This window comes from Podarcis muralis, chromosome 3, assembly GCF_964188315.1.
Source record: "Podarcis muralis chromosome 3, rPodMur119.hap1.1, whole genome shotgun sequence".
Classification (NCBI taxonomy): Eukaryota; Metazoa; Chordata; class Lepidosauria; order Squamata; family Lacertidae; genus Podarcis; species Podarcis muralis.
In genome coordinates this window covers 61,324,854-61,345,272 of record NC_135657.1, presented here as the reverse complement: position 1 = coordinate 61,345,272, position 20,419 = coordinate 61,324,854, and the positions used below count along the sequence as shown (strand labels likewise).

General features: G+C 40.4%; 1 protein-coding gene across 5 annotated transcripts in view; it reads right to left on the bottom strand.

Annotated features, from left to right (window-relative positions):
- Positions 1-578: 578 nt before the first annotated feature.
- Positions 579-20,419, bottom strand: part of MAP3K5 (mitogen-activated protein kinase kinase kinase 5) — a 90,946-nt gene continuing 71,105 nt past the window's right edge. For 2 of the 5 annotated variants that reach the window (XM_077925961.1, XM_028723525.2), the window contains 13 exons: positions 19,928-20,033; positions 18,210-18,367; positions 17,724-17,901; positions 17,240-17,260; positions 16,566-16,746; positions 16,305-16,473; positions 11,840-12,025; positions 9,584-9,689; positions 7,077-7,320; positions 4,675-4,787; positions 3,413-3,525; positions 2,011-2,087; positions 579-1,552 (listed from right to left, as the gene is read on the bottom strand). In XM_077925961.1, coding sequence (XP_077782087.1) covers positions 1,492-1,552; positions 2,011-2,087; positions 3,413-3,525; positions 4,675-4,787; positions 7,077-7,320; positions 9,584-9,689; positions 11,840-12,025; positions 16,305-16,473; positions 16,566-16,746; positions 17,240-17,260; positions 17,724-17,901; positions 18,210-18,367; positions 19,928-20,033 — 1,713 coding nt within the window. In that variant the 3' untranslated portion in view covers positions 579-1,491. Of the gene's footprint in view, positions 1,553-2,010; positions 2,102-3,391; positions 3,526-4,674; positions 4,788-7,076; positions 7,321-9,583; positions 9,690-11,839; positions 12,026-16,304; positions 16,474-16,565; positions 16,747-17,239; positions 17,261-17,723; positions 17,902-18,209; positions 18,368-19,927; positions 20,034-20,419 lie in introns of all 5 variants that reach the window. The other 3 variants (XR_013392235.1, XM_028723526.2, XR_013392236.1) reach the window with 3 other exon arrangements.

Here is a 20,419-nt window from a genome sequence, read left to right as displayed (position 1 = left end):
CCTGAGCTACTGCACCAGTGCATCTTTCATGAGGGTACAAAGACAACTCCAGGGCAACACTCATGCAGCAGCTCTTATAACTTATCATCGCTAAACTAATATTTTTTTTAAAAACAACAACACTACCAACTAAACCAGGCTTCTTCTGTTCTTGTACAGAAGCAAGAACTCAGACTGTGCCAGGCTTCTATTGAGAGACAAAAGCACTCAATTTAGCTACTGGCCCACCTCAGCCCTTTTGATGATTTAAGACTAGCACTAAACTGAAAGTATGTGAAAGCAGTTTTCAGTGCACTGGTGACTAATTAGTGTATGGTCAAGTGTACTAAGATCCTATCAGTTATTTCCCCACTGCTTAAAAAATGCATCTGCACATTTCTTTGATGTACAAATTGATGGGTAGCTTTTCTAACTTCTACAGATTTTTAGACACTTTCCCTCTGTACTGTACTTCTGTAAAGATGTTTCTGCCTGCAATACTTTCACTAGCAGGACCCTTTAATTATTCTCCATTTCCTCCTCTTTGTCATAGTTCAGATCTTTCAATTACAACTTTAAACCCAGTAAGTCAAGAAATCTTATCAGAATTGTGCATCATTTTTTATTCCTAAAATGTATATCACAATGGATAGCTTTAGAACAAGCTAACAGTACTATATGTATTTTCAGGCATATGTAACTGGTACAGTTCAGTAGTACATAAACAACACTAAAAACAAATTGCACTGTAGACCAGGATTTAAGTTACTAAAATAAAAACAATATAAACATTTATAAAGGACTGTAAGTACCAAGTATAATATTCAGCATACTAGAAGGAAAAAGCTACCAAATAAGCTTTACACAATCATTTCAGTTACGAATTCCACCCCAAATTATGAAAACATGCAAGACCCTCAGAACAATGTCTTCAGTCCTTGGAAAGACAATACCCATGGGCCCTTGTTTCTCCCCCTGCCCAAAACCTACCCCTTCTACTGAGGCACCCACCCCACCCCAGGCAAGCTGCAAAGCCACCCTGAGATTGAACTGATAGGTCTCCCATCATTCTCTTCTGCAGGCTGAGAAAAAGAGACCAAGTCTCAGAAAACACCCTGCCCCCATCACAGGCTCTGGTTACACATATTAACGCAGAAAGCTAATTTTCACATTTGCTTCGTTGACGTGGAATCACATGAAATCGTACAATGGTCTTTGTAATATTTACATGGGTTTTCTTAATTATAGCCGCTGTTCCATCATTTTAGAAAAAGAGAAGATTCTGTGTAAAAAAATATTTAAAACTAAAATAAAATTTAATGTTGTAGACAGGTCTCTCAGGAACGTTAGGAGTAGACGCAGCCAGAAAGCTGCAGTGTCCTTAGCAACAGTAAACAAATACTGGATTAAAGTGCAACAGCATTTTTATCTTTTTTTAATACAGAACTCCTGTTCCGTGCTGCTGGAAAGCTCCAGTTCTCTTCAGAGATGGAGGAATCCCTTCAGTCGGGGTCAGGTGTGCTTCTCTCGGAAGTCAGTGATGGCCTTCCACAGTGTACATAAAATCCCACCTCTGCAAAAGAAAGTCACAGCAGGCTTTTTTTTTTGTTCTGTTTTGCTTTGTTTTACTCACAACAAACAGTATTTTCACTGGCAAAATGTCTTCATTCAGACACATTGTGTGCTTCTTCAGCAGAAACAATGCACATTAATTTTAGCTCCTATCAATCACTGTGCAATAATGACATCCTAATGGAGATTTTTATGTATATCTTATAATTAAATGCAGTGCACTAGCTACATAATTGATAAAATGTACTAGTTTAGTTTTAGCTATCAAATACATTAAAAAGCAACACAATTTGTATAAATGCATTATAAATAAGGATTCAATATGTATATGTGAAAGATTATGTCAGTCTAAGAAGCTTGTAAATAAAAGTAATCGATTCACTGAAATAATAATAAGCCCTTTGATAAAATAAGTACTACAAGTTGTTTTTTTTAAAAAAACAAAAAACACTTGGTTACCTGAGTCTAAGGCATTTTAGATCATCTCGAGTAACATAGCAGAGAACGTCCATTAGTGTGTAGTCTTCGGCCAAAAACTAAAACAAGAAATCTATGATGAAAGTTATGCTGATTGTGCCACTGGTTATCACTCTTGCTTTATTCTCAGGGTTATACAATATCCCTGATTAAATCAAAGTCTATTTGTCTGAAAGATGCACAGAGCACATATAACTTATGAAGAAAAGTGTAAAATGAATGTGTAAGAGTAATGTAATATTTTTGTTTAGTACTTTAGTTCTTTATGTGCCCATAAGAGCCAAGTAAGAGAACCATGGTGTTCTGGATGCTTTTTTACAGAACTCTGGAACTTACACTGTAAAGACTATAACAAAGACAACTGAGCTTTGGTCAGAGGCAGTGCATAAAGAACCAGATGAACTGCTCAAAATTAAGCAGTGTGCTAGTCATTAGTGCATTAGCATTTTTACACTCAAGTTCAGGGCTGTGGAACCGGTGGCCCTTCGGATACTGTTGGACTCCAACTCCCAGTCAGCATGGTCATAGGTCAATCATGATGGGTGCTGGAGTCTATCAGCAGCACCAGGAGGACCACAGGTTTCTCTACCTCTACTCTAGACATTAAGAATTTCAGCTATAAGCATTTAAAACAACAACAGCCCAACAACAGGAGTCTATAAACCATTTAGAATTCATTTTTTAACAGAAGGCATGGGACTAAGCAAAGTTGCAAGTAGAAGATTGCTTGTTTAGCTGCTTTGTAGATTGCAATAAAGTCACAGAAGGTTTTATCTAGGAGTCGTCGTCAAGGTTGGGGCTGAATGCGTGCACTGGAAAAGCCAATCTAGGCATTTCTACCAATGCATCCATGCAACCCTGACCTCGCTAGCATCCTGGCCCACCCAGATGAGCAGTTAGTGACACCCAGTGTCAAGAAGGTGACTCCTTATGACACCGTCAGCTCCTGATTTGTTCACTCACCAAAAAAAGTGACTTTTGGGGAGGAAAATATGTTTGACTTAATGGTAGTTTACAGAGATTCTTCACACTTATCCCCTGAATGCCCATAGCTCAGTGGCAGAACACATATGTGACATATGTAGAAAGCCTACACCTCGGCTGTAGTACAGTGACATTGGACCAAGTAATAAATAATAAAAGTAGCTCATGACTGAACTAGTGATCCAGTGATCAGACATAATGTATTAATTCAAATCCAGGAAGGATGAACAAATATAGCAATTCTTTTTATGCTTTTTATACACATCAGATTTTCTTCCCTTTATTCGATTTCCCCCCTCATCAAACAGATAGATAAAGCAACGTTTAAAGGTTTGCAAACTAAACCTCTGGGTCTAGCAAAATCACAAACAGAACATACCTAATAAAATATCTTTCCTACCCTGTTTATGGTTTCTTCATCAGCACCATGAACTCTCAGCCAATTAGTAAGATCTGGATCTTCAACCCCTCCATCAGTTGTGCTATGGTGAGACAGAGACGTGCCAGGAATAGCTGAAACAAATTTTTTGAGACTGGTAAGTTAGTGCATTTTTACATTTACATGGACCCATAAACTTCCTCCAACCTTCATGTGGAATTTTACATCATGTGCCCTATCGCCAATGGGGCGAAATGCTAGATAAAGACTGTGAACTTCAGAACTGAGCTTGTGCTAATTATGATCAGCAGCCAATATGAAGAAATGGCAGGGAAGGACTGTACCCACTACCCATATAATTATGCCATTTGTCATTTTAAGTGACTTGATATGGGAGAACCCATTTAGAAGAAACATATTTGTTCACGATCCTTGTGTACATAAAGTGCAGCTAGCTAAAAAACATCATGTATGGTTCAAATTTATGTGAATTGTTTTTTTAAAAAGAGGTAACAAAAGTGGACCTAAATCGTCCACAAAATAGTTATTTCAGCTGAGTGACTGAAAATAATGTGTGCTAGAACATAAGATTAGAAGAAATCTTAGTTTGTATGTGTAAATAACGTAGCGCAAAGCTTTGTGAATTATAGATAAGTGATTACTGAGTGGCAAAGGGCACCCAAATCTTATCAGATCTGTTGTCAGAATTCTTTCATAAGATCTGCCATGCTGAATTACAACAAGGTCGAGCCTTGTGACAATTAATTTGAATTGTTGCAGGGAAACCTCATGGGCATTTGCTTTGCTCTGTATTTAACAAGAGTGAGTTGTACCAATTCCATTTTGTGGTCTAGGTTTCTGCTCCTGCTTACTCTGGTAAAGCTTCACAATGACCAGTGTCAGTGCTTACACATAAATAATAAAACTAGGCATGTTACAGATTTCTTTTTTTAAAAAAACCCAACAACCTAGAAATAAAATTCAGAGAGAATCTTGCTGTTAGCTAGTAACGTATAAATCTTTGTTCTAAGTAAAATTGGTAAAACACTTGCTTTACTGATGCTTATACAGTATGCGAAATAATATGCATGCTATGGGTATATCATATGCCTGTTTCAAAAAACTAACTGCCTAGAAAATGTGATAAAGGGTCTTAAACAAAGGAGGCAAAACAACCAAAATGAAAAAGATGGGTCAGGGTGCATGTGAAGGCTTTGACTGCTCAGTCTTCTTTTGAAAAGTGCTTTGAGGAGCAATTGCCTTTGAAGATTCTAGTGGAGCACCTATTGGTTGAGTCCTAAGCTTCAGGTGTTTGATCTCCTGTTCCTTTTCTTCTATAGCGTGATGCAACAGGGCTTGAAATTCTCTCTCCTTCTGCACTAGCTCTTCCAGTAGTCTGTTAAGGAAGTCAGAGAGATGAAAGGAAAGAGTTACATTTCACCGTGTGTTTGCCAAGGCAAGAACATGAAGTGAAAAGCAAAAAAATGCAGAACTGCATTAGTAATTCCCCAAAGCTACTTCCATATCTTCACACAACTTCCATGACAAACAAGGCTACCATAAAGCAAGGTTCTATATGCTGTTCTGTGAAACAGCCCACCAAGAATGAAGGATCCCAGAGCAAGTCCTTTAGAATCAAGGTAAAACATTACATGAAACAAATGCTAGGAAAGGAAAGGAAGAAATTAGGTGGTGATAATTTTATGCAGTTGCAAATTATTATGCGTGACAAAGGAGTGCATATATGTAGCAAGTAGGGAGAGGAGGTGAAATGAACAAGAGACCATCCAGTCAACAACACCTTTCTCATCTTGCTTCCTTGTCCCCACCCCACTGCCAACCAACCAACTGTTAGACAACACAGACAAAAAGATTATTTCCCCACCTGCTTGCCAGCGTGTAATGCAAACAGGGAATGCACCTTTGCCTCTTAAATTGGAGCTTGGATTAAATAATATGTGACATCAAGAGAAGCAAATGACCCTCCCCTACACAAGTATCCCTCTATTGTTCTTCATATGAGTCCTTCACAAAAGCCTGTACTGCGATGAAAAGGTGGGGCAGGACTGTGTCTGCTTCCAGTGGAATGATGAGTGGAGGATCATTGGCCTTCTCTATAATTTCCCGCCCCACTTCCTTTGCCTCTCTCAGGAAGGGGTGTGTGTGTCTGGCTGCAGGAGCTAATTCCCAACATTTACTCTCCCCACCACAATGAGATCCCAGAGAACTGATAAAAGAAGCACTGTTCCATTTCCCCACCGCACTGAATGTCCCAGAATACAACACTGAACAGGAGCAAGAGATAGTGAACAAGAGTCCACCTTTAGCAGTGCACATATATAGCGAAAAAGTGGGAATATATATATATGTGAGCATGTGCATGTACACACTTCCGCACATTAATTATATGCAATGTGGAAGGTGTATTAGGATCATAGTGAATTTAGTAGATATTCACGTAGATGGGGGGGGGGGAATCCATGCTAACTCCTACAGAACAATCACGATAAGCAGAAATCTTAGGATTTATGCCTACTTGCTTCTATGAATGTTTTTGGAGCAAAATCAGCTTTAAAAGCAATACTTAGAATTGTTTTGGACCCGGAAGCTAACAACAGAGGTTTTTTTTATATTCTCTGTCTAACATTATTTGATATTTGTTTTTATAATTATTTAGTTCCAAAGACTGAGTTTTCTATAGTATATTTTGAATGGAGGTCAGTAACAATGAAAACAATGTGCTCTAGGAAGCTGTGCTAAGCCAGGTGTTCAGTAGCTTGGATTTGTTCCCAGTGAATGAATTATTAAGAAGACCTGGTGGTGGTTCATAGTATTATGAAAATGAATTGTTATTTAATCATGAGTTGTGAATGGCAGGAATATAACAGAAGATCTGGGAAGCCCATGTAACGAAGGAGGTTTAAAACCCCAAGTACATTTTAAAAGCAGGCTTTAGACTGCTATATCAATCTAGCTAGATGTACAATTCACATGGAAGCAGCTTTTTGTGAACCTATTTTAGCCAGAACTAGAAGAACTGTGTATGGACATTTATTCAACAGTCAGATTTTATTTTTATTATTTAAGAAAAGCTAAAATTCTATCAAATGTCTGTTGGGGAGAAGTCATTAATGGAGTAGGGCCTAGATTTGCCCCCCTTGCTCCTCCTTCCTACCAAACAGCTGATAGGCAAAAGGTAAAGGTAAAGGGACCCCTGACAGTTAAGTCCAGTTGCGGACAACTCGGGTTGCGGCGCTCATCTCGCTTTACTGGTCGAGGGAGCCGGTGTTTGTCCGCAGACAGCTTCCGGATCATGTGGCCAGCATGACTAAGCTGCTTCTGGCAAACCACAGCAGCGCATGAAATGCTGTTTACCTTCCCGCTGGAGCGGTATCTATTTATCTACTTGCACTCTGACATGCCTTCGAACTGCTAGAACTTCCATTTTTTCTCCCTGCATGCACACAGCCCTGACAGCTCTGTGCTCACTTCACTAGATGGGAGTGTCGGTGTTTTACTAGTCTTAAAGAATTAAACTGATCTGGCACAGCAGATTAAGACTTGTGCAAAAAAACCAATGAAAAATACCTAATGGATTATGCAACAATATAATTTAAAATGTTGGTGCAACTTTGTTAAGTGTGATAAGGAATCAGCTCCAGGTCTTCAACTACCTAGGACTTACCTGTTAGTTTCCAATTTTAGCCTTCCAAGTTGAACATTGAGGGATCGCTGAGCAGCCTGGGATTCATGGGATACAGTAGAACTTAGAGTGCTCACTCCTGAGGTAGCTATAGCATCTTCCAGTACAAGGCAAGGCCGATGAATGGTTGGATTTGGAGGTTGCTCTTCATGTTCCTCCTCACCTTCGATGTCCTCCTGATCGGCTGTATCACTCTCAGATGCTAAACTGAAGTGTGTCCTCAATTCTGTTAGGGAGAAGGCTTGGTGTTAATTATAGCAGTGAAATCACAGACAAGTATGACGGGCTCTGCAGCCTCCTGTATGATGGGCAGAAAACTTGGAGGACTTGGAACAATATGGGTTGCACCCATTCTCCAGGCTGAAACCAAGATGCAGTTTGTGAAATAAGAAAGGACCCCAGGGATAATAACCTTGCAGATCTGGCACATCAGGAACAAATAAGAAACCAAGCTGCTAAATTAGGTGCTGATCCCCAGGAGAAACTGGCACAGACTTGTCACCAACAAAGCTTGCTAGTAGCGCCACCAAGAAGGGATAAGATCACACCTATATAAAGCTAAAAGCTGTGTTCAGCTGACGAGACAGCAGCTTGCCACAGAAATTATGCTGGCATAGCATAGCAGAGTACTTTGGCTTCCAGTAGAAGTTGAGGAAGTGTACTTATATTGAAACAGACTATATTTGTTTATCTAGTCAACCTATTGCAATTGGCAGAAGTGTCGTCCAGCAAGGCCAGCTATGATCCTGTTTAATTGTGGGGTGCTGAGGATCGAACCTAGACAGCTCATTCATACTGATTCAGATCACTGATCCATCTGGCTCAGTGCTGCCTACACCAGCTGGCAGCAGCTATCCAATGTTTCAGGCACAGGTCTTTCTCAGCCCCAGCTGGAGATGCCAAGGATTGAACCTGAGATCTTCTGCCTACGAAGCATGTGCTGCAGGGTCCTCACCCCTCAGGCTGTTCTTGCGCTTTTTCTTGTTTGCTTACCTTCTTTCCTCCTACCAAGCTTGTTTGACTCTTGCTTTCTTTGTAGTAATTATGTATTTAATTAATTGTATTTACAAAGATTTATAAACCACTTGGCTGCAAAGCTCTCCAAGCACTGTACATAATAAAACTGTACTAGTAGACTCCACTGATTGGCCTGCCAAGCCAGCACTTTTGCCCTGCCTCGCGTGGTTCTATACTGCTCTTGCTTTACATTCCATTGCATTTTATGGATATGCTTTTGATGCAACGTTGGCATTTTATTGTGTTTATATTGTAAGCTGCTTTGATTTGGTTATGTAAGTGGGATGCAGTTGCAACCAAAAGAAATTATTACTAATTCTAACAGCCATGTCCTTTATAGGATGTAGGACTGGCACGTAGGCTGATCGTTATAAGAGATGTACAGCAACCTCTGCACTACACACAGGCCTTGAGGTCTGACCAGCGGCAGCTACTAAATCAAGAAGTGCTGACTAGGATTTGCACTACATCTATCAGGCAATTTGTTCTCATGTCTTGCAAATACTCATTGCAGCTGCATGCAGAATGGAAGGCTTATGGGATTTTTCAAAAATAATCTCTAAAGCTCTTTCCTGGTCACTAAGCCGGAGCACTTTTCATACAGCAAATGCTTCAGGGCTTACTATTTTCCATGCCTCTGACCAGAGTTGATTTTTTTCAAACATTTTATAAATCCATCTAGACCAAACTGCACACTTCCTACCATTTATTATTATTATTATTATTATTATTATTATTATTCAGTAACTTCAAGAACCAGTGCCTGAATGTATGTGCTTTCTTCTTCCTTCCCCATTCTTCTTTTCCTTTTGCATGTTGTTGATAGATTGTGAGGCTGCAGGGCCTGGAACGACTTACCTTTCAAACTCTGTATAGCACTTAGAAAATGATAAGCACTTCAAAAGTGATAAATCGCCCTCTTGATTTTAGAAGGAGCTTAGGATGATATGTGCCCCAAAGGGAGCTAATATATATGGTCTGATTAACTGTGTGTTCACCGATCACAGCATGTACTAAGCATTCTGGGAAAGATAGAGTCTCAGATTAAATCTAATGCATTGCTAAACCTTAAAGAAATAAAATGAGGAGTGTAAAATTCAAGTGCCTTGATAATCAGGTTTCAGTTTTTTTAGCTGTAGGTCTTAGAACACTTGCAGCTTTAAGTCCTAAGGACTGAAACTATGGTCTCCTTCATACATACATTTTAGTGGGTATATTTTAGAGACACATAGTTGGCATATTTCTGATCCTTCAATCTGTGCTTGAGTCCTGTGCTTGTACACTCCCCCTCCCTCATGGGTAGCCAATAACTGCTTCAAAGATTACAATTTTATTAGGGGAACACAACAAGGGTATGCAACCGCAGACATTAACATGTAAAGTTGGTGATTTCAGCAGAATTTTCCTCCATGTTAAGTGCACTTAGGAGGATAGCCTTTGAGAACTATTTCAGAGAGTGGCAAGTGTCTCACCTGGAACCAGGATCGTAATAGCAGTCTGCACAGCTTTGCGAATTATGCTATCTAGCGCAAACATCCAATGTGGTTTGATATTGTGAGTTCTTAAAACTTTATTCACCTGGAAAGAGACACTGGAATTAGAAACACTATTAAGTTTCCTTTCTAATATTAGAGTGTAGGTGTGCATAACAAAGAAAAGTTATTATTCATTGTCGGAAAGAAAGGCAATTTTGATATTTTCATGTTTCACCACCATTACACCTAAAAATAGCATCAGAAAAGGATCTTGTGTCCTAAACAGCCATCAGCCTTGGTAGCATGTCAACAAAACAAGCCCTTGCCTTCCCCCCTAACCTTGGGGCTGGAAAGAGGGATGATAGATGCCCGCCCCTCCACCTCAAAGATTAGGAAAAGGGCTGGGTCTTATGAAGCATGCCAGAGGGCATGGAAAATGCACTTAAAAAAACCCCTCAGAATGTATGTTGTCTGAAGACATCTTTTGGAGAAATTATAATAAAAGTTCAGAACTAGTACCTTGGAGACCAGAGTTTAAATCCCCATTCAGCCATGAAGCACACCAAGTGAATTTGGGCAGTCAATGACTCTCAGTCTAACTTATTTCAGAGAGTTGTTAACACCACCTTGAGTGTCCTGGCTCCCACTCAGTGAAGAACTTGAACATAGGTTGCAGTTTCTACCAAAATGTTTAATGCTGAGATCAGTGCAATGCATACGCAAAATGCAGTTCAAAGGGACAACAGCTACACAAGCAAAGACACCGATACGCCAACAACATGCTCCCCTGCAAGGGAATGGGGTGTGCACGACTTAGCACAGCAAGCATTTCTGCTCTGAAGTCTGGGCAAGCAACCTAGCTGAGCCTGCTCTACCTGCTCATGTCTACACTGCTGTCTCTGTGACCTAGGTGGGTCACTGCCTCATCACAGGTGGATGGGACAGGTGGAAAGGCAACACTGAACATGGTTTCTGACAACTCCAGAGGCAGAGCTGGTGTTCCTGCAGGAAAAATGGATGAGGCAGAACCAATCTTCGACTGCTCCAGAGATGGAGAAGCCTGTGCCTCAGGGCTGTGGTGACTGATGGAGAGAGGGAATACGGCAAGGGAACGCCCCTGCCTATTTGAACCCTTTTCAGGAGTCTCTTCCTCCGGCTCTCCCAAGCAGAGGCCTTCTCAGTCCACTGGATCAGTGGCAGAACTTGGGGCCTCAAATTTCAGTGGTGCTCTGTCCAATGCGGGACACGGGTGGCGCTGTGGGTTAAACCACAGAGCCTAGGGCTTACCGATCAGAAGGTTGGCGGTTCGAATCCCCGTGACGGGGTGAGCTCCTGTTGCTCAGTCCCTGCTCCTGCCAACCTAGCAGTTCAAAAGCACGTCAAAGTACAAGCAGATAAATAGGTACTGCTCCAGCGGAAAAGTAAACGGCATTTCCGTGTGCTGCTCTGGTTTGCCAGAAGCGGCTTAGTCATGCTGGCCACATGACCAGGAAGCTGTACGCCGGCTCCCTCGGCCAGTAAAGTGAGATGAGCGCTGCAACCCCAGAGTCATCCGCGACTGGACCTAACGGTCAGGGGTCCCTTTACCTTTACTGTGCAATGCCAGAATTTGATGCCCTCCTGCCTCTCGCCTTCCATTCTACCTCATAGTTGCAGCGCCCCCTAGGCTCTGCACCTAGTACAATCGAACTGAACTAGATCTCTTCCTGGGGTCATATATTTATTGGCCACATCTCTTCTCTGCCCTGGCTCGACCAGCCTCCTTGCACGCACCCACCCACCCGGATCCATGACATCAAGCTCCTTGGAGTTAAATGCATGAAATAAATGTGATAACTAAAGGAGGAGGATATTTCTCACATTATTCATAATGTATTAGCCTGGACATAGTGTTTCTCATTCTAAACTCTAGCACAAGAAACTTGCTTATTTATGTATTTCGATTCCATTTTGTCTCCAATGAATTCTAGGTGACATACATTGTGTTTCCTCCACCCCTATGTTATCTTCACAACAATGCTGTGAGGTTGGTTAGAATGAAAAACAGACTTGCTCATGGTCACCCAGTGAGCTTCATGTCTCAGTAGGGATTTAAACTTTGCCTTCCAAGCCCTGTCCAAGCACTGTGACTACTTTACCAAACTGGCTCATGATTAACTTTCACTCAATTGTGTTGCAGATTTAAGACATTCATCAGTATATGAAAAATCAGTTTAGCAAAACTAGCAAAAAAAGAGAGAAATGTATACTTACTGCATCTTGGAAACCAAAGAGGACCAGCTGGACCTGACTGATGCCATGACTGTCAAAGTCTAGCTCTAGTTTTAGCTTTGAAAGTGTATTTGCAATAATTTTGCGATCAGTTGTCCGTATAAATTCTCTGAGGCTGGCGACTAAAGTTGTGATGTGTTCCCATTTCAGCTTAGGCTCTTCAGGTCCCTGTTAGAACAAACAAAAAATAGCTAATTACCTTTGTGTAATCATGAGGCAATAGTGAAAATATACAGTGAATATTCCTCTAGGCACTACTTCCATCTATAGATTTCCATAAGGCTTCAACAATTCAGTCTTTTTGCAAATACTGTGCTCTTTTAGCTAGGGGATGTATATAACAGAAACTGCAGGGTTCCAGAAATAGACATAGTGTATTTGGACTTTCAAAAAACATTCTGATAACAGTTCCTGACCCAAGGTATCTGAAGAAAGTATGCACAGATTACTGGTTAAAAAACAGGAAGAAGAAAGTAGGAATAAACTGAATGTTTTCACAATGGAAGAAATGGGTTTCCCAAGGATCTGTGTTGGGACTTGTGATTTCTGACTTGCTTATAAATGATCTGGAATTACGGATGATCTGGAATTACGGATGAGGTGTCCAAGTCTGTGGTTCAAGTGTGAAGTGATGCATATTGGGCACCAAAAATTCAAATTTCACAAATATGCTAATGGGGTCTGAGCTGGTGGTGACTGACCAGAAAAGGGACCTTGAGGCCATTCAATGACAACAATCAACCCCGTGCATGTACTAGCAAATTGCATGCAAGGGATTATTAGGAAAGGGATTGAAAACAAAGTTGCCAATATCATAATGTTCTTATATTAATCTGTGAGGTGATCACATTTGGAATACGTTCTCACATCTTTACAAAGGAGATTGTAGAGCTGGGAAAGTTGCAGAAAGGGGAAAGCAAAATGATCCAGGTTGGAGCAGCTTCTCTATGAGAAAAGGGTACAATATTGGGAAAGAGGGTTACTTCAGAAAAAAAGGTGAGTTAGAAAGACATGGCTGAAGTTCATAAAATTATGCTTAGTGTTAAGAAAGTGGATAGAGAGACGCTTTTCTCACTCATTAGCACTCCCAGGCACCTAATGAAGGTATACAGTGGGGCATCCAGGACAGATTGGGGGGCAAAGACTTCATTACCCAGCACATAGTTGAGCTATGGAATCTGCTACCTCAATATGTGGTGATGGCCATGAACTAAGACTGGCTTTAAAAAAGAATTAGACAAATTCATGCATGCTATGGCTAAAAATGGCTACTCATCATGTTCACTTTATTCTACCCTCCAGGATCAGAGGCAGCAGGCATCTGAAAAGCAGGAAACAACAGAAGAAGAGAACTATTGCTCTCATCCTTCTTGTGGGCTTTTCATAGGCACCTGCTTGCTCACTGTGAAAAGCTGGCTTAGACAGGCCTTTGTCTGACCCAGCAGAGGCTCTTCCTATGTTCCTATGACTTTTAGAAGGCTGTTCTAGACATATAGAGAAGCATGACACAAGGCACAGACGCAGGAGTGAGAGAAAAAGACCAGGCTATTAGTGGTGTACTCATTTTCCGAACTACAGTGTACTTCATTACTATTCATTGAAGCAGTAAACATTTACTATATGAGCATTTCCAAAACTGCAATAGAAAATGTTGGTGGCATCTACAGGTGCAAAAGGACTTGGTACATGACAAGATGTGAAACACAGTATTCAGTGTATGGAGACATTTGGTTTATTACCTTTTCCCTACCAACACATCTCATTCACACTTTGGAATTTATACCCTCAACTTCTCAGCTAAGACTCTCACAGAATACTTTTGAATACATTTCCCGTGAATGTGTGAGGAAAGCACAGTGAAAAGGATCACATGCCCTTTGAATATTTTTGTATGAACTGCATCACTGGTTATCTGGAGAAAACTCAATTCATTTAAACCACTAATTTGCTTAGGGACACACACAGGATTGTGGACATGGGTGGCGCTGTGGTTTAAACCACTGAGCCTCTTGGGCTTGCCGAGCAGAAGGTTGGCAGTTCGAATCCCTGCAACGGAGTGAGCTCCCGTTGATCTGTCCCAGCTCCTGCCAACCTAGCAGTTCGAAAGCACGCCAGTGCAAGTAGATAAATAGGTGGCAGGAAGGTAAACGGTGTTTCCATGCGCTCTGGTTTCTGTCACGGTGTTGCGTTGCACCAGAAGCAGTTTAGTCATGCTGGCCACATGACCCAGAAAGCTGTCTTTGGACAAACACCGGCTCCCTCGGCCTGAAAGCGAGATGACTGCTGCAACCCCATAGTCGCCTTTGACTGGACATAACCATCCAGGGGTCCTTTACCTTTACCTTACACACAGGATTAATAAATAAAGTTTGAAAGCAGCAATTATTATTATTATTATTATTATTATTATTATTATTATTATTATTATTACCCCGCCCAACTGGCTGGGCCTCCCCAGCCACTTTGGGCGGCTTCCAACAAAATATTAAAATACAATAGTCTGTTAAACACTAAAAGCCTCCCTAAACAGGGCTGCCTTCAGATGTCTTCTAAAAGTCTGGTAGTTGCTTTTCTCTTTGACATCTGGTGGGATGGCGTTCCACAGGGCGGGTGCTACTACCAAGAAGGCCCTCTGCCTAGTTCTCTGTAACTTGTCTTCTCATAGCGAGGGAACCAGCAGAAGGCCCTTGGCGCTGGACCCCAGTGTCTGGGCTGAACGATGGGGGTGGAGATGCTCCTTCAGGTATACAGGACCGAGGCCATTTAGGGTTTTAAAGGTCCAGCACCAACACTTTGAATTGTGCTCAGAAATGTACTGGGAGCCAACGTAAGTCTTTCAAGACTGATGTTATGTGGTCTTGGTGGCTGCTCCCAGTCACCAGTCTAGCTGCTGCATTCTGGATTAGTTGTAGTTTCCGGGTCACCTTCATTGCAGTAGTCCAAGCGAGAGATAACCAAAGCACATACCACACTGGTGAGACAGTCCACGGGCAGATAGGGTCTCAGCCTGCGTACCTGATGGAGCTGGTAAACAGCTGTCCTGGACACAGAATTGACCTGTGCCTCCATGGACAACTGTGAGTCCAAAATGACTCCCAGGCTGCGCACTTGGTCCTTCAGGGGCACAGTTACGCCTGACTAATGAGAGATTTAATTACTCTTATCTCAGAATGGTCTGGCTTATTTAGTGTGGAACTTCCTGTACATAATAATGCTGCAAGAGTAAGCCACTTTGAGGCACAGCATTTCCCATATTTGCTGCAACTTGTGGCCTGGGATTGATAAAATTAGACTCACTGGTGGTGAAATAGATCAGATTGCGCAGCCCTAGTGCTGAGCACAGTTTAGGTATATGCCATGGTCAACTCAGATTTGACACTTAAGTTACATTACTTCACCCAAGGTGAGTCACAGAACAACACTTCATTTATCTACTAATTGCAACATCTGCAATGTGATGCTGTTGTTAGATAGCCATGGCCATTCTCCTGTAACACAATGAAATTTTCTAGCACCATACAAACCAAAGGCTGATGAGTAAATTCCTCAAAGCAAAGTTGCCAAACTACCAGGGTTAACTGGAGTCAATTCCTTGTAGGCCCATCCTAATGGTGTGCTCTAGCAAGGTCAACTGTGTTACAATTTGGCCAGGGAGAGGAAAGTATTTTTCTGACATTTTTCTGTACATTTTCCTCACTTTTAAATTTTATTCCCAGATTAAAGTACTCTAATAACAGTGTGTGTGTGTGTATTTATACAGAACCACACAAATATTTTTGCATTTCTGTTTCCAAGTCAAACTATAGTCTCTGAGAGTCAAATAGAGCATTTGTCACTATACATATCTTGATTGACATGTTTTTATTCCCTATAAATTTTACATAAGTCAGCCATCTAGTAATCTGTTTCTGCTTTCATTTTTAAAGACAAAAGCCCCCAAATATGTGGATTACTGTTTACTAGGAGAATTCAAGTTTGACTTGTGCACACCATATAGTATTTTACGCTTCTTTGCTTCTATTTTTTACTACTTCTTAAAGCCAATTATTTCTGAGAAATATTATTCTACTAAAAAGCCTCTGCTTTCAAAGTACATGCCTAATTTGCAGCATTTGGGTGTTTGCTATGCACAATCCTAGGATGTCTTAAATAACTTGTTATACAGTGCACTGAACTTTATAGTTCCATGCTAGTTACTCCTGCTTAAGTGTATATAGGATTGCAGTCTTAGGTCTTGCAGAGGTACTTGCATTTAATTATGTATCCCCACTAAATGAGCCCCTAAACACTCAGTCATCTGATAAAGGTGTTCTAAATTATCAATCATAAACAAACACACCAGAGTAATATCAATGAAACCTTGCCAAAACTTCCAGTTTGGGATGTGCTAGTCCTCTGATTACAAGCACTTATTTTACTATTAACTATGCTAAGGGTATTTGTTTACCTGTGCTAAGGCTTCCATCAAGTTTCTCACCACCTTATCTTGGTCCTCTGTTAGGATTCTGTGAAGGGTGGCTCGCCGTTCACTATCCTTTTTGAGCATGAAGATGCCAGAATCCTTCTCTTCAGGTGAAGGAGGTGCACTGTGGTCCTCAAAATTCTCATCTGGGATGCTGAAAATATATAAATTAGAAACTGCTATTAAAACCACTAAATTTATTTGCAAAAGTCACTTTCTTTCCACAAAGCAATATGGAAGTTTTACCTTAGAAAAAGGGACCTTAGCCCCTTTGCATCCTTTTCTCCACAAGATTTGGCTCTCATTTTAAAAGAGAATGGGTCAAGCTTTAATTCTGTGTCAGGTGAAACAGAGCCATATTCACTGCTGCTACTAGTATCTTCTACAACAACAGGAACAGGCAAAGATATGCTTCGAAGATATTCTGCTTATGGAAATGAAGAAACCCAGAAAATTAGTGTAATCAAGCCTGCTGGACACAGTGAATTATAATAAACATTAGCAATGATCCATCTCATCTAGCATGCAAAGCATATGTAACCTGTGGGGCCTATGGGAGTTGATGTGATGCTCACATCCAAGATAATGTCCAGATACACTGAACTGGACCACAAGGAAATGTGGCTTTGGTGGGGAGAGAGAGTTCATTATACCCTATGAAAATCCCCACCCACATGTACGAGTCTGGGATCTGCATTAATAAGACAGGATTGATTGTACCAATTATGTCTCTATTATAGCCCTTTGAAGCAGGTTTTGAAGTTGCACAAGAGGCTGTGGAAGGTGAAAAGAGGAAGTCCCACTGTATGAGCAGATGTCATATTCGGATATTATTTTCTCATTTGAAATGGTAAATAAAACACCGAAGTTCAAAGATTTCATTAAGTGTATGAAAAGGAAGGTCTAAATATTAATCTTACCATTTGATCCAACTGAGAGTGCTGTGAGAAAAAAAATAGAAAAGGAAAAGTAAATGAAACCATCCAGAATTCACTTATGAAGTAGAACAAGCAGCAGGTAATTTGACCATATTACTGGGGGGGGGGGGGAGTTCAGAGAATTTAAAACAGAGGGGGTTTTGTGTTTTAAGAATTATTTTAAGACACACATAAAGGCCTCAAATCTAGCTAAAGTTATTCATGACTCGTTTTCACTGAAAAAAGAATTTAACAAGCCTGTTATTACTCTCTTAAGTAAGTCTCAATGCTTTCAAAGGGAAGTTAAATATTAACAAATAGTATCATAAACATTTAAAAAACACTTATTCGATGCAAACTGGTTGATTAAAGCCACATTTTAAGTATGCTAGTGATTCTGTATTGAGCTTCTCAAAGAAGCTGTCAGTGTTGGCTAAATTAAAGAGAATTGCTAAGCTCTTTGAGCTAGGCATAAATAGGTCTTTACCTGTTAACTTTGACTGAGACTTCCTTTTTTTGCTTGTAACCTTTAAAAACTCATCTATAAGAAGCTCGTTAGCGCAGGCTCTCTTGTCTGGATCTGGTTCAAAGCAGCACAAGAGGAAGGCTTTTGCCTCTGCTGACATGGATTCAGGAATCTCAGGGTGTATTTTGAACATTCCAACCTGACAAATACAGAAAAGGAAAGACAATCAAGACCTTCCACCACAGAGAGGAGTCTCCTTAAAATAAAACATTACATAAAGTCATTAGCATTTCCATTTGAAACTGGTTTTCATTCCCAGGGAGGCATTCATTGGAATTTGAACATCTTTTTAATATTCTCTCTTTAGCGTATTTTCCCTTTTAACTGAATCACTACTGCAAAACATATTATTCCTCACAGACACACACAGATGAGTGTTTCATCTTATGGCTCTTCTCCAGATCAGCGTCTCTTTTACAAAAACCTAAAACATCTATAGGATCTAACCTTAAACATTGCTGCCTGAGGCTCTCCAAGTTCGTAAAACGGAGGTTTCCCTGTGGCCATTTCAATAATTGTGCAGCCTAGGGACCAGATATCTGCAGCCTTTCCATAACCTCTTGGTCCTTTATCAATGATTTCTGGCGCCATATACTGAAGAGTACCTGTTAAAAACAAGCAGGCAAGCAAAAATTCAGTTAGGCAGGAATTTCTTTAATCAAAAGCGAAAGCTGGAAGAAAAACACACAGTCAAATATTAAATTCCCAGGCTTTCATGGTGTTTTGCACTTTATTGAGCGTGCAAAGCATTTTAGCTGTGTTGACCCAATGTAATAGGCTTTGTGTCCATGTTCTGTTCTCACCCTTCCCTTCATGTGCGAAGTTTGGGTGCTTCTAATGTGGTTCATTACATCAGTTTCCCCAGTTACACCCGAACTGGGAAACTGTGGTTTAATTTCCATTTACAATCCAGAATAAACCTCAGAAGTGTTTGATTATGGTGAACAAGTGAAAGAAGGAAAGGAGAATCATGGGCTCAGTGCTTGTTCTCAGTCCAATAAATCACAGTTTAAAGCAGCTCATTATCTCAGCAATTCTTACAACATATGTAAAAATAAATACAGTGGTACCTCGGGTTAAGTACTTAATTCGTTCCGGAGGTCTGTTCTTAACCTGAAACTGTTCTTAACCTGAAGCACCACTTTAGCTAATGGGGCCTCCCGCTGCTGCCGTGCCGCTGCCGCACGATTTCTGTTCTCATCCTGAAGCAAAGTTCTTAACCTGAGGTAATATTTCTGGGTTAGCGGAGTCTGTAACCTGAAGCGTATGTAACCTGAAGCGTATGTATCCCGAGGTACCACTGTAAATGGAATTGTGGGGAGAGACTAAGAGATTTAATTTATTTATAAATATATCTAGACTTTCTCTGCAAGGCAGGCATAAAGTGGGATGCAGCAGTAGCTTACCTTAGGCCACACTGCTTTTATGCAAGTTCTGTTTGCATAAAAGTAAGACTATAATACTGAATTTAATATCACCATCACCACCAATATTAATTGAAATTAAAAATGAAGAGAATGGTAATCAAGATACATTCTGAACATGATTCAAATCTGCATGTGTGAAGCTCAGTCAGATAATCTGAGTATCATTCATTAGCTGTTTAGCAAGAAAGGGGAAATGAGGCAGGGAACAAAGTCTACAAAGAAACATACGGTCTCAAACAGTATGCTGATACCAAAGTACCTATGGATGCATGCTGTCTTGGCTGCTAGACTGAGGAACAGAACACACACAATACCTCGCTCATCTAAGCAGACGTATTGCCTCTAGCTATATCAGAATGTTTCCTTATAATATGGAAGGTCAGGAAACTGCAGCAGTCTGGGTTTCTCTTGATTCAGGGACCAGGAATGTTGCTGATAACAGTGAAGGAAACTGCTATGTGTGTTGCGCAGGCAGATTATTAATACTTATCTGATGACCACAACTTGGTCAATGAATAAAGCCACACTCCTGAAAACATTTCCCAATGACTTCAGTGCAACTTTGCAAGTCAGTGTGCTTAGGATCTCAACCTGTATCAGGGTTTTCAAAAATGTACAGAACTAAAGCTGTAATCCTGTACCTACCTTCCTGGGAGTAAGTGCCTTATCTAATTTATGCTCTAGAATATTCTTTTACTCTTAAATTAGGCGACTCCACAATATATTTTAGAAACATACCTGTGAATGTTTCAGTGCATGGATTTATGCCAGCAAGCCTCTTTGATGTTCCAAAATCTGAAATCTTTAGCACTCCACTGTATGTGTTGATAAGTACATTATCACCCTGGAGGGGAGAATATTTGGGATTGTTATTTTTTTTAATCTTATGGCTGATCTTGAAAAAGAGTTTGCAGCTAAAATTAATGATGAAATGGCTTGTAATAAAAGAGGAATTAAGTGGAAGCTGCTATTAGTCACTTCATTTCTAGTTCAATGAAACTGCATTCCTGAATGGAAAAATTACCTAGCTACATTATGGAATGCATGTAATAAAAACAAGAGAATTCAAATTCTTTCAAACGTATTATGAACAATTGGCTATTTTGATATTTATTACGAGATTTTGGAGTTCTAGATTTCTCTAGGTTTATTACGTAAAGTAACATTTGGACCCTTTCATGCTTTCTACAGAAATTAGTTTTTTATGAAATTAGTTTTTAGGGGTTGTTT